The following is a 14,352-nucleotide window of genomic DNA, read 5'->3' on the forward strand; positions in this document are numbered from 1 at the left end:
ATTTCCCTGAAAAAAACATGGGGAGAGTCATTTTGTAAGCAGCATTCCCTGGGAAAAGAGGTAATGTAGTTTCCCAAGTGAGTTTTAATTTTTACACGAGGCCCTTTAACTGACTGCTGTTCTACTAACACTAACAGGACGGCAGAGAGCTCTCTGGTTTGCCCTGCAATGTGGACTTCTGCACGGGCATGCCCGGAGAAGGACACCTGTCTGTCCCTCAGTTGCCTCAGGAACCACTGGGCTTCGCCCTAGGAAGGCGGTGAATGGCAAGGAGGTGGGGAGTAGCCCAAATTCCCCACATTGCCACTGCTCTGACCCCGGGGAGGGAGAGGGGCAAGGAGTTTCTGCAGGGTCCTGTCACTTTTGGTGGAAAGGATCAAAGAGCAGAAGCAGGGGAAGGTGGATAATCAATGGAGAGAGTGGACAGGGCTGGTGTGAAAAGATCAAGAGCGAGACAAGAATCCAGGGAGAGAAAAGAAGTGTTCCTAACAGCAGTGTTCTGAGCTCTTCTCTCTCTCCTTCTGCGTAGAGCTTGAGGGAATCACTGCATACTTGTTTGCTTCTTATTTTCTGAAACCATTCCTGAAAAGGCAGGAAGCAGACAAAGCAAAATGGGAAGGGCAGCACAACTAAGTGAACTTGGTGCAGACTCTGAACCTCCCACCCCGTTACTCTGTGTGTGTGTGTGTGTGTGTGTGTGTGTGTGTGTGTGTGTGTGTGTGTGTGGTTTTCTCGCAGGCTCTCTGGAAGGCTGCTGGCTTGCTAGGTCCCCCTGCCAGGGTGGCAGGCCTTCCTGACTGAGGAAGAAACTCCCATCAGCCCAGGCAGGTGCATTCTGGCCCCAAGAGCTGTTTCAGGATAAAACACCTTGGGCTTCAGTGATGTGTCCAATCTGAACGTACAGAGCTTGGAAAGAAGGAAGGAGCAGAGTGCATTTCCAGTTCAGTTTTAAGTCTAAAAGGAAAATGAGAAGACAGGCAGAAGGCAGGGAAAGAGATGGAGAGCAGACACACACATGGCTCTGAACCAAGGCTCTGCCACTTCTGTAAGCTCCTTAACCTTCCTCTGCCTCATCTTCCCTATCTGGAAAATGGGGATGTGATATGCAAACCTCTGATATTTGGAGAAAGTTTAAAAGAAATGGTGTATATAAAATACTGAGCATACTGTCTGGCACATTATAACGAACTCAATAATGGTATTATTCAGGCCAAAACTGAATTTCTCCTTATTGTGCTAAGTCCAGATTGATTGTCACTGTAACTTTTAAAGCAAGGTCAACTAATCGTGGTTTTTTTTGTTTTTGTTTTCCTCAGAAATGTATGTAAAGCTTTCTTTTAAGGATTACAGATACAGACTTACAGCATTATATTGCCATAGATCTTTTTTTCCCCTTTTAGATGAGGAAAAGTAAATTATTTACCAAAAACGTTCAGAAGCTAAAGCCTAATAGACACACACACACATATGACAACTCTGCAGCTAAATTTAATCCAAGGATAACTGTGTTGAGCGATGATCTTGCTTGTGAATGTGTTTGGAGAGTACAGACTTTCTCATTTGATAATTACTTTGGTTTCTAGAAAAAAAAATGCTTGCAATTGCAAAATTTGCAATTTCATGTAAGGATGAACGTTTTTTTTTCTCTCCAGAATGTAAATATCTCAGTTGGAAGACGGGGAGAAGAGAGACAAAGAACAACAGATGCTTTCATGCAACAATATGTATCCAGTGGCCACTATGAATCAGGCCCATATGAATCCAGTCAAAGCACCATCCAGTGCTGCCAAAAGTAAGAGATCCCAGATGTCCCAGGGCAGGAGGCGGTGGGTCTGGATTATGGAGATTTGGAAGGTTGCTATGAAGGGAGAACCCGAATGGGGATGGGGAATGCTTTGTTAAGGGGTCAGGGAAGTGTCAGCCACAAAGCCCTGGCAGCTTGAGAGAAGGGGTCTTGCCCCACTGCTGCTGGGACTCATCTTTTCCCCTTGCACAGGGTCTGATGCATCGCAGTCTCTCTGTATCTGGCCTCAGGCTCCAGTTCTGCCTCTCAGCCACGCCCTCCACTCTTGGGGGAGGCCATGAGAGCAGCTGGGCGGAAAAGAGCAGCCTCTGCTGCGGAGAGGGTGCCCACCTAGAGAACCAGGCTGCAATGGCCCTTGTTAGTTCGGTGTAGAGTGTGGCTGGGCCCGTGTTAGCATCACATGGGCGACGTGCTGAAATGCAGATTCCTTTAGCCCTACAGAACAAAATCCTGGGCATATGTGAAGCCCCGGTGCTCAGAGGCTCTGAGACTCTTCTGATTTTTTTTCCCACTTTTTTTTTGAAAACGGGTTTAAGCACAAAAGAATGGCAGTGGGGCTAACCCCTTGATTTTTTTTTAGTGCAGTGTACCTAATACATGATCTACTCCTTTGCCCTTGTTTTCAGGGGCAGAATTCATATTAGCCTTTGAGAGAAGCACTTTTAACAGGCCTTTTCTTTTTCTTTCAAATCATTTTTGCTGCTGCACTTGCTGCTGTACTACCTTCCAATGGGAGGTACTGGTAAGCTACAGGTATCCCATTCCTGAAAACGATGGCTAAACAGCACTCCCAGAGAAATGGGTTGGGTTCAAGGCCTGACCTCACCACTTATTAGCCACGAAAGGGGCAAATCTCTTTACCTCCCAGTTCCTCTGTTTCCAAATCCCTTCTCAACTGAGAAGAATATCTTCTCAACTGAAGATTAAATAAGGTGCTAGGTGTAAAGACCTAAGCAGAGTACGGCCCAGAGGTGCTCAGTAAGTTCCTGGAAACGCCCCAATCTCCTTTCTTACCGTGGTGGTCTATACAGCCTTGCTCAAACTCTAATTCTTTTACACTCTTCCCTTTGCTGACAGTGCTTTTCTCCTTCTTCCTCAACTACCAAGAAAAAGCCACTTTTCATGATCCGATGCAAAGGACATCTGTCCTCCACTCTTCTCCCCTAGTTCCCCTGAGCCCACCGCTGCTCTGTGTCGCATCGTTCCTCCCCCATAACACATGTACAGTTGAACCATAATTCTCTACTTGCCTGTCACGCCCACTAGACTGCTCGAAACGCAGTAGTTCTGAAATTCTCAGCACTCAACTTGGTGCCTGGCACGTAACAGGTGGTCAAGCCACATGCCTATATGTGCTTCTTCTGAATGCAGGAGCAGAATGGATGCATTTATGCATGGGTGGCTAGACACATGAATGTGCTTCTGGGGAAGCGACGGGCCTGTGAGAATTGTGTGGTTGGTCGTCCTAGGGTCCCTTCCCCGACCACCCCACCGTGGAGGCCGGCGCTGAGGGATCAGGGCCTCCGTCTGAGGTCCAGCCGGTTCCTCCGCTTTGGGAACGCAGCTCCGCAGGGCACCGGCAGGGGGCGGCGTTGCCACGCAGCTGGGTGCTCCGCGGGTGACCGGCCCCCTCCCCGGCGCGCCTGGCGCGCTGCTTTGGTGACGAGGCCGGGGCTCCCCCAGTTTGGAGGGGGCGGGCCGTTCTCGCTCACAGACCGGGCGGCTGGGGTCGCGCGGGGCCACGGGCGGGAGTATTCAGCTTCCCAGGCGCGTCCCTCTCTCCCCTTTCCCTCCCTACCCCCCCCCAACACCCCCGTCCCCCCGACCCCAGCCTCTACGCGAAGGAAAGTTACTCTCAGTTTGGGAAGAGGCAGCTAGCGGCCGGAACTGACGGCCCGAAGAAAGGGCGCGCTTTCTGGCAAAGACGTGGGTGCGAGCGTGACTGCGCGCGGACATAATGCTACACTCCTTTCGCGCCGCCGAGGCGACTGAAGTTGAGGGGCTGGGGGAGGAACGCTTGTGTCCTTTGAACTCGTACTATCGCGGGTCGTGGAAAACTAGCTCGTGTCACAATGACATTCGCATTCACTTGAAAAAGGCAAACCTTAGCGCCCGACGACGACCACACTTCGCCTTCTCACTTGTCGGCGAGACACCGCACCGCCGAGCGTCCGGCCCTGCGCAGCGGCGCTTCGCGCGACCTCGCGGCCGCGCGTTCCCCGCGTCGCGCTCCGGGCCCGCCTCGCTCTCGGCCCCTGGCCGCGCGCCCGCCGGGCCGCCCAACGCGCCGGGGCGTACGGTCGGGGACGCGCGCCGCGCCCCCGGCCGCCCCGAGCCGCCCGTGCGCGGGAGACGGACTCACGCTCGGCCCCGCCCCCGCGCTCCGTGGGCTCGCCCGGAGTTCCCCGCGCCGCCCGAGGTTTCGAGAATCGAAACCTGGGGAGCTTTCCCTGCCCCTTACGTGTGGCGCCTGATTGGCACGGGGAAGTGGACGCTTTAGTTCACTCTGAGGCCCGGTTTATTAACGGAGTAAACGGCCTAGCCCTACACCACACAGTTTAAAAGGGGGGGGTCGAAAGAACCTCTGGAGCCCCGTCATTAAGCTACAATGACGCGCCATAAACGGCGAGAATTTTATGTTGGAAGTTGCTGCAGTTGCGCGACTTTAGCCGGGAACCAGTTGTGAGGGCCATTTAGAACACTTGAGGCATCGGAAGTGTTTCGTCGTTGGAGGGAAGAAAACGAGGGGCGGGGTGTGTGTGTGTGGGGGGGTCCATACATCAAATACATGTCTACGCACATCAGTGCACACGGGAATCGCCGCCGGCTTCCAGCTCCGGGGATCGGGCCCGCCGCTTCAGCGCTAGGCTCCGCAAGGGCTCCGGCCGCGGGGCGGGTGGGGGCGGCGCCCTATGCAGATGAGGAGGGTGTGGCGAGCGTGCGGCGCCGGGCCCCGGAAGCGCAGAGAGGCCCCGGTATAAAAAAAGTACTGAGAACATTTCCCCCGCACAACTGCTAAAGCTCCAGAGACGGGAGTGTGTGCGGCGGCGGCGGCGGCAACAGGAGCCGCCACCTCCGGGACCACCGCGGCTGAGGCGGCGCGGGCGGGGTGAGGGGCGGGAGTGGCCGGCGCGGGCTGCGGGGGTCTGGGAAGGACTAAGTCGCTCGCCGCTGCCGGGAGCGCACTCGCGGCTCCTGAAGTATTGCCGCCTCGCAGTTCCTCGCTCGCCGCGCTCCTAGAAGCGGCGGCCGCCTCCAGGTGACACAGACGGGACTCTCGCTTGCGCTTTCCAGATGCATCAGAGATACTTTTGGTGCGGGGCTGCTCTGCGGGGCGCGGCGCGCGCGGGCCGGAGGCCGCGGGGGCCTGGGGAGGGAGAGTCTCCGGGGAGCCCCTGAGGCGGGGGGCGAAGCGGGGAGGGGGCGCGCTCCTTACTCCTCGGGCCCCTGTCCGCCTGTCCGCCGCGCGTCTCAGCGCGCTCCTTCCCTCTGTTCTCTTTTAGGACCGACCAGGGCCCAGTGGCGTTCGGCGGGCACTTCATGGCGGAAGGCGAAGGGTACTTTGCTATGGCTGAGGACGAGCTGGCCGGCGGCCCTTACATCCCCCTGGCCGGCGACTTTAGCGGCGGCGACTTCGGCGGCGGCGGCGGCGGCGGCGGGCACTGCTTGGACTATTGCGAAAGCCCCACGGCGCACTGCAACGTGCTGAACTGGGAGCAAGTGCAGCGGCTGGACGGCATCCTGAGCGAGACCATCCCGATCCACGGGCGCGGCAACTTCCCCACGCTCGAGCTGCAGCCCAGCCTGATCGTGAAGGTGGTGCGGCGGCGCCTGGCCGAGAAGCGCATCGGCGTCCGCGACGTGCGCCTCAACGGCTCGGCCGCCAGCCACGTCCTGCACCAGGACAGCGGCCTGGGCTACAAGGATCTGGACCTCATCTTCTGCGCCGACCTGCGCGGGGAAGAGGAGTTTCAGACTGTGAAGGACGTCGTGCTGGACTGCCTGTTGGACTTCTTACCCGAAGGGGTGAACAAAGAGAAGATCACACCACTCACACTCAAGGTAAAGCTCCCGAGAGGGGCCGGGGGCGGCGGCGGGCCGGGCGCGGGGGCGGCGCGGCGGGCAGAGGGGCGCACGTCCGCGGCCCGGACCCAGGTGGGCGCCCTGGCTGATTTTGCTTTTGAGTTTTTTCCTGAGGAAACCAAGGTGCGTGGACTGTGTTGAGTGTTTAAGCTGCTTCAGCTTCCAAGTCTTCTGCTTCCTCCTCTGCCCTGCCTTCTCTTCCTTCTCATTTTTTAACTCTTGGCTTTCCTTTATTGAGTCGTGTCCAGAGGAGATTCTGATAAGTGGAAGAGTGAAATGATGTGAACCTTTCTTTTTTTTTTTTTGAGTCATTTGATTATTTAGTCTCTGGGAAAAGAGCAGCCTGAAGCAGAGGCTAGTCAATGTTCTTATTATTGTATTGGAGAATGTGAATAGATTTCCTAGCTGCCTTCACGTGACGCCGTGTGTTAAGCATATATATGGTGCTTTTCCAGGTTGGTTCATGTGTTCAGGATATAATGGGTCCCCTCCTCCCCAGTTTGGTCCAAAGCTCGTTTTATACAATTAGGTAAAATTATCCGAGGAACCAGCCTCCCAGAATGTCTTAATTTCGTTCATATTTGATTTTAACTGCAGGAGCCCTGGCGGGACTGTCAAGATACAAATCCTATCGGTTCCCTTAGCAGGAGGGGAACTAGGTGACTAGGGACTAGGGTGAGAGGCAGACTAGCTTTTCCCCGTAGGCCTTCTGTCTTTTGAATATTGTGGTGATATTGTGTGAATATTGTACCTATAAGATCATTCTCAAAAAATAACATTTTGAAAGTCAGGCATGACAACAGAACCTCCTAGTACTGCACTATGTCTGCCAAAGCCTCACACCATTATTTCTACTCTCTTTCCCAGACGGCAAAACACTCGTTAAATGTATTTCTTTTTGTTGTTGTTTTGAGAAGACTGTTTATGTTTAATGTTTAAGCCTGCAGGTAGTGTTTTGCTGAAACCTGACAAAACAAAAGGGAAGGAGCAAAATAATTCTCAGCTGTGACGAGGATGTACTTATTTATTGATTATTTTTTTCTAGGTTTGCTCATCTTCTTGTTTTGTCTTTTAAATTGTAGGAAGCTTATGTGCAGAAAATGGTTAAAGTGTGCAATGACTCTGACCGATGGAGTCTTATATCCCTGTCAAACAACAGTGGCAAAAATGTGGAACTGAAATTTGTGGATTCCCTCCGGAGGCAGTTTGAATTTAGTGTAGATTCTTTTCAAATCAAATTAGACTCTCTTCTCCTCTTTTACGAATGTTCAGAGAACCCAATGACTGAAACGTTTCACCCCACAATAATCGGGGAGAGTGTCTATGGAGATTTCCACGAAGCCTTTGATCACCTTTGTAACAAGATCATTGCCACCCGGAACCCGGAGGAAATCAGAGGGGGAGGCCTGCTTAAGTACTGCAACCTCTTAGTGAGGGGCTTTAGGCCCGCCTCTGATGAGATCAAGACCCTTCAGAGGTATATGTGTTCTAGGTTTTTCATCGATTTCTCAGACATTGGAGAGCAGCAGAGAAAACTGGAGTCCTATTTGCAGAACCACTTCGTGGGCTTGGAAGACCGCAAGTATGACTATCTCATGACCCTTCATGGAGTGGTGAATGAGAGTACCGTGTGCCTGATGGGACATGAAAGAAGACAGACTTTAAACCTGATCACAATGCTGGCTATCCGGGTGCTAGCTGACCAAAATGTCATCCCTAACGTGGCTAATGTCACTTGCTATTACCAGCCAGCCCCGTACGTAGCAGATGCCAACTTTAGCAATTACTACGTTGCACAGGTCCAGCCAGTGTTCACATGCCAGCAACAGACATACTCTACTTGGCTACCTTGCAATTAGGAATCATTTAAAAGTGTCCTGTGGGAAGCCATTTCAGACAAGATAGGAACAAAAAAAAGAAAAAGGCTGAGTGACCCAGCCATGATTAGGGATATGTTTTGTGCAATGATGATCTGCTCCTGGTTTTAAACTTGGCAAAGCTTGTGGATCTTTTCCTAGGTATGGGAGCATGATCTCAAAATAACCCGCCCCACCACCACCGCCAACCTTCCCTCATTCTCCTACCCAACTGGATTCTGTCCTGAAACAAAAGAGACCTGTCATTAAAAACAACCAGGTTCTCCTAAAATAACAAGAGAAAAAAAGCTTGATGACAATATGGGTTTGCAGTACCTGCTCCCATAGCTTTGCCATAGGAAAAAAAGACAAATGGAGAGTTTCTTATAAGACGGAATTCACAAAAGGGAAAATACAGAGGAAAAAAGGGTCTCACTCCAACGAAATTATCAATTCAGGAGTTCAGATAGTAACAACTGTACAGGAGGAAGGGGGACTCCAACACTGGGATTACTATCTGAGGCTTGTAGCAAGTGCTTTCTGTGGAACTCTCCCATTGCGCTAATAGAAATGGCTTGCTCCGAATGAGCAGTAGTAGGGTGCGATTCTCATAACAAACAGCAGAACTTACGATGACACAATCCATTATTTCCAGCTGCGTGCATAGCTCGCATTTTTTAAATGTGAAAATGCAAGCAAAAACAGCTGTAGCAAAGAAAGTATGCTCAAGGACCAAAGATTTAACAGATAAAAATACCCAAGTAGAAAAGAAATAGAATATATAAAGAGTTACTATATTTGTTACACACCAATATACATCAAAGTGCCTGTTGCCTTCTGAAAATTTGAAGTGGAAAAATTTTATGGTTTAATGACTATTTTGTCAGGGACTCAAGAAGAAAATAAAACAACACATAAGCTTGTGAATGGTGGAGGAGATGCCCTATTTTTTCTTGACAAATACTTGTATAAAATTAACCTTGTTGGTGTGATATTATCCTAGGTACATGTGTATGTGTGTGTATATTATGTGTATGTATATACATATTTGTGATATGTGTATATACACACAATACATTGATTATGGTCTAGAAAAATGTAGCATATAAGAAATGTTTAAATACTGTGTGCTTTTATGTTTTCAACAGGATGACATGAGACGTGGGCATATTGCAGTGATGAATTAAAACCCACATCTAAAAAAATTAAAGCAAATGAAGGAGGAAAACAATTAATATATTTGATAGGAAGAGCAGAGATTATACATTTTTAGTGAGTTTTTTTTTCCTTTTTTTTTTTTTTTTTTTGTGAGTCAGAATTCCACAAATGGGAGAATATTTGCTGGGCAGAGCACTCGTTTTTTACACTAAACTGCCATTTTGACAGTTTGAACCCTTTTACTTTTTGTAATACTTGCATACCTCCATGGTGTATAATCCAGTGGATCATGGATCAGTGATAGTCTGTTTAAATCCCTGACTGCTAAAAAGAATTTCTGGTGATCTGAACACTACTTATTAATATTTAAATGAATTTTTAAATGAATGCATTGTGCATTCCAGGACCACTAGAATTTAGTAAATGTGAAATGACCCTTTTTAAAGAGTATTTGCACAATTACTTAAAATTTATATATGAAATATATATTATATATAAAATTTTATAAATTCATGCCAATATGAAGCATCTTTGACCTGTTTGTCACACTGCATTGAAGTATTTAGTACTGTACTTTAAATCCACTCACTTTGCGTTCAGTCAGATCCAACTTTATTTTCTGTTTCCCAAGAGACCAGTTACACCTTTGTGAAATGAACCGGCATTACTGTTTCAGTTCAGTGACAGCTAATCCCAAACCCATCCCTTCTCTCAGCCCTTAATTCCTTTGGACACTGGTCTTTGAAAATGTATTTGTTAAAAACAAATCTAACACCCGACAACCTTCCCTTTGTATTGTGAAACAGCTACACAACCCCTACCAAGTCTAGTGGATGACTGCTTACTCTGATCGTTCCTGTGAAGGGTCAAGCAGATTTTTGTCATCAGTTAAAGAGGGATTGGGGAAGAAACTAGCATCATCCTGTTGGCAGTGTAATTTATCTGTTATCTGGGCATCCCTCAGATGCTCAATGCTGGTTTAATCCATCCACACTACCTTTCTTGTGCATCTTTCTTTGAAGCCTTAACCAGAACTTGATGGGTTTGTCGTAGCAGCGTCCCTGTGAATTCTGTCCGAGCTGTAACAGCTACTGCACTGCCACTCACTGTTACGTAGGGAACTCTTTCTTCTCCCACGTTGGCTCAGACTCCCTCACTCCAGCCCTGGGTTTGAAAAATTCATTGTAATTCCCAGGAAATATTCCATTTGCAGGTTAAGCCTGATACTTAACTGTCAGCAGCCAGAGCTCCGCCTTCTTACCTGTTCGGATGTTTCCTAAAAGAAAACTAAGGGAACCCTCGGGAACAGAGGAGGAGTAGCTGGTGATCTGCCTTCTTCCTTCTCATCCTAACTCTTGACCGATGAGTCGTCCACTATTTCAGAAAGAATCTGGAGGTCTCTGGCTCTGCCATAGCAACAACCTGGTGTTATTTTATGACACAGATTTTTGTTTGGAGGGGCCTTCTTGGAAAATACACTTTTCATTTGTTTTCTCAGATATTTATGTTCTTTTCTTGCTTACTCTGGGGCTGGTAGCATAGTTGGAAATACCAGCACCTGGCATTCAGATAGAACAGGCTGTACTCAAGACAACCTTCAGCATTTAAGATTTATATAATTTATTTCCCTTTTGTATGTACTATAGTCTCGTGCATGTGTAGTTGAACAAACAGTGGAATATATGTCTCTCTTTGTGGATGTGTGGCCTAAACATTTGAATGTCTGGTGAGAGAGAGCCGTGTGTCATAGGTCAGAGAAAAGGACAGCTCTCAATTCCTGATCAGTGCCTGTGATTTGCTTACCTTTGTGTTTATCTGGTCGAGTGTGCTGTTACTTTAAAGCAGGAGGAAGTTTTTTTATCTTCTGGAGTCTCTTCTCACCTGTTCAGCCTGGCATGTCAGGGAACACTTCATCTGCCCTTTTAACAAGTTGACTTCATTTGCAGTAAAATCTCATTGCCTCAAGACGTCCTACATCAAGATGGACTTTTCCCTTCCAGAAACGGGATCAAGTGTTTGCTCACTTTCATATTGGGTGGATTGTTTTAACGTGGCTCCAAAATTGCAAGGATGGAAGAATGTCTGTAAGCCAAGCCAAGGAGGAAACGCCAAGAAAAGTGAACATACCGTTTTTTTGCCACCCCTTTCTGTTTGCTGATCGTAGGTTGCCTTATTGTGCGTAAAGTTGTTTTCATTGCAATGCTTGTCAAATAAATATTGTGAACTATTTTGTAAATGAAATGTATTATGTTAAAAGCTGTCAGCAGTTCGAAAATAGGCTTTTTTGTTGTTTGAAGACAGGGTGTGTTAGATGAAACCAAAAAGCCAAAAAAAAAAAGTAGTTTCATATATACCACCTGTTGGAATATAGTATTTCTTTATGATCTCTTATAGTATAGCCTTTTCAGCGCTAAGAAAGAATCTCTGTGTAATACTTTGTCGTAATAATGGCTTGCTAACAAAGTACATGGTCAAAGTACAAAGTTGGAAGATGTCAAGTAACTTGGCGAGACTGGCTGCAAATCCTTGCAGAATGGAGGATGCTCTGCCCGCTGGCTGTCTCTCTCTCCGACCTCTCTACAACCATCGCCTGCTCCAAGAGGCCCTGATGGCCGCACGCCGCACCTGGGGTCACTCTTTTGGAATACTTTCACTTTAGTCTGTGTCACAGGCAGAAAAGGAGTTGCTGGAGAATGGACTCTTAAAAACTGACTTATTTGAATCAGCGCTAGAGGGAACAGATTGTGAATTTTGTTTACAGCATCCAATATTTGGATTTTTTTTTTTGTAAATAAAAAGAAGTTATTTTTTTCTATTGATTTGTGCGTTGTTTTCCATCTCTGTGCTGGCTAAAGACCATATCCTCCGAATCCAACCTGTGTCTATGAGAAAAGATGAAGCAGTGTTTGGAGGCGACCCACCTTTGTCAACTTCTGATTGGAGTGCAAGTCATTAAAACGCCCAGCTTGCAGCCAGCCCATCTCTGGACTGGCTCAGTAATATCCATTAGAATCTAGATAATGGGTGCCAACATTTGGAATCTGGTTGTGAGCTTAGCTGTGTTAAGTGACCCAGTCAGAGCCGTTTTCCAGGATCGGTAGAGACTCCTGGCTCTGGACTGTAGGTTTGCTGTAGCCCTGAGGGGGCCTTGGTTTTTAGGAGTAGCGAAAGTGTTGTGATTCAGTCATCCGTGGTTTTATATATATCATCCATTTGAGGCTCTGTAGTGTTATTCAGAGTGTTTGCCTCGGGAGGACGGGAGCAAGTTTTGGAAGACACTAAGTGGAAGGGAAAGTGGAAGGAAGGGCAATCACAGGATCTAATATGTTGTGCTTTGTATGCATATGCTGGCTGCAAAGATGTTGCCCTTTCGATGAGCATTTCAAATAGGTAATCTCACCTGTTCAGATCGCCAGGGAGCATCCATTTATTTATTTATTAATTTTTCTTCTTTGTGTCATTTTGGAGACTTTCTCAGTACTAGTAGCATGAGAATTTGGTAAGCCTCAGCTATTATAGGGCGTCCTTGTGGCTTTTAAAACCGTTGAAAGTCCTGATGTTGGACAGAATACATGCTTGACTCTGCGGCTATGAAAGAGCCATTCCTGGTATTCAAAGCCAGTTTTCTGTCATATACATCATAAAATACGAGGTGGTTATTTGGTTTGGTAGTGTTATTTGTGTGTCATTCTCTTCTTACTTTGTTGCAACCTCTTCATTTTTTTACAACCATCCCTTGCATGTCTGTGGTCATCACAGAGTCCTTTTTCAGCCAGGGTTGAATAAGGACAGTATATATTAAGCTCCTCCTGGACTTCGGTACACCCTGCTATTTCTAGTTGAATTACCAGACTGCACCTAGCTAAACCTGGAGAGAAGTAACACACCTTTCTTTTCCTTAGGAATCTTACTACCTTAACATTCAGTGGCTTTGAGAAGAAAAACAAAACACAAAAAATTAATACCCGGAAAGCAAAAACAAGGAAATTAAAATCATAGTTTTAAAATATAAAGTAGAATAAGAACTGTTAAAATCATCAGATACCTAAGAAATTAAACTGTAATTTCCTTCTTAGAACCAAGTTTGAAATAATGTGAATGTCCTGTGGTCTAATAGCAGATACAGTCAAGCGGGGGGTGGGGGGGGGAGGAGAAATGATTTTAAAATGACAGGGGCTTTCACACAGCAAGGCCCAGGTCTTGGTTTCTAATGCTGTGCTCTAGGCCACCTTTGACAAATGGCTGGATCAAGGGCTGGGGCAAGGAATATACCAGAGGAACCTGGAGCATCTTACAGTTCCAGAAAGAAAGGGTGTGCCAAAAAAAAAAAGAAAAAAGAAAACCCAAAATGATGTGGGGTGGGGGCCATGTCAAAAGGACACAGGGGCCACCTGAAAGAACTCCAATGGCCGAGCTAGAACAATTTGAGCAAAAAATAAGTAGTATTGGATTATAATGCAGAGTGTAAAATATCCATGCATCCACACAGAAATAGATGATTGCATAAATAAATAAATAAATGGAGGCAAAAAGATAAATTTCCTGTGCAGAATTCCAAATAATCCAGTAACTGTAGCAGTGTAGAGACCTGACAGACCGTCACCAGTGATAAATCATGAAGATAACAGATAGTTACGACGTGGTGAAAATGGCAGTTTACCTCTGCAATCTTCCTCCCCAAACCCATAATGTCTAATTGTGAGAAGAGCATCAGACAAATTTAAATTGAGGGGCATTCTATAAAATATCAGACTAGTATTCCTTAAATCATCAAAACAAGGAAAATCTGAAAACTGCTACAGCCGAGAGGAGCCTTAAGGAGACACGACAACGAAATGTCATGTGGTATCTTGGATGGGATCTGGAGCAGAAAAGGACATTAGGTAAAATCTAAGGGAATCTGAATAAAGTACTGTACTCCTGAAATAATGACATTTTTATATCTGTTTATTAGTTATGACAAATGTACCATGCTAATGTAGGACATTAACAGTGGGGAAAGTGGGTGTAGGGTATATGCAAACTCTCTGTACTCTCTTCACAATTTTTCTGTAAATCTAAAACTATTCTCAAATAAAACATTTATTAAAAAATGAAGACTGAGTGATTCTTCTTTGCTATTTCTAGGGAAGTGACTCCATTTGTAAAATGAATAATGAATAGTGAGTTTTATTTTTTTAATGTCTACCATACTTGAAGTGTTAGGAGAGCGTATGAACCAGTAAAAATAAAATGATGTGTTTTACTCCAAAGTTTTAGAGAAGCTTTATCTACACGTTTTGGAGAAAATGAAACGGGTTGAAGAGAGCTGAGTTATAGGCAAGTGTTTTTCTGTAGAATAGCAGGAGGAGTTCATATTACCTTAGAGTTTTAAGGAAAGGGAATACTAAATGTAACTACAAACCATTGTGTAGATATCTATAAATGTGGAGTTTTAAAATGAGCAAGGGA

The 14,352-nt window shown here is 46.7% G+C and overlaps 1 protein-coding gene across 3 annotated transcripts; it reads left to right on the plus strand.

Annotated features, from left to right (window-relative positions):
* The first annotated feature begins 4,670 nt into the window (after positions 1–4,670).
* On the plus strand, positions 4,671–11,720 carry TENT5A (terminal nucleotidyltransferase 5A). 3 transcript variants are annotated; one of them, XM_032651206.1, is made up of 3 exons: positions 4,671–5,063; positions 5,308–5,866; positions 6,970–11,720. In XM_032651206.1, exons 2-3 carry the CDS (start codon positions 5,345–5,347, stop codon positions 7,744–7,746), a joined length of 1,299 nt encoding a protein of 432 aa, XP_032507097.1. In that variant the 5' UTR covers positions 4,671–5,063; positions 5,308–5,344; the 3' UTR covers positions 7,747–11,720. The 3 variants fall into 3 exon arrangements, with proteins under 3 accessions (XP_032507097.1, XP_032507098.1, XP_032507096.1); XM_032651207.1 differs by having other exon boundaries at positions 4,778–4,913; XM_032651205.1 differs by having other exon boundaries at positions 4,796–5,118.
* The last annotated feature ends 2,632 nt before the right edge of the window (positions 11,721–14,352 follow it).

The sequence above is a fragment of the Phocoena sinus genome, chromosome 12, assembly GCF_008692025.1.
Source record: "Phocoena sinus isolate mPhoSin1 chromosome 12, mPhoSin1.pri, whole genome shotgun sequence".
Classification (NCBI taxonomy): Eukaryota; Metazoa; Chordata; class Mammalia; order Artiodactyla; family Phocoenidae; genus Phocoena; species Phocoena sinus.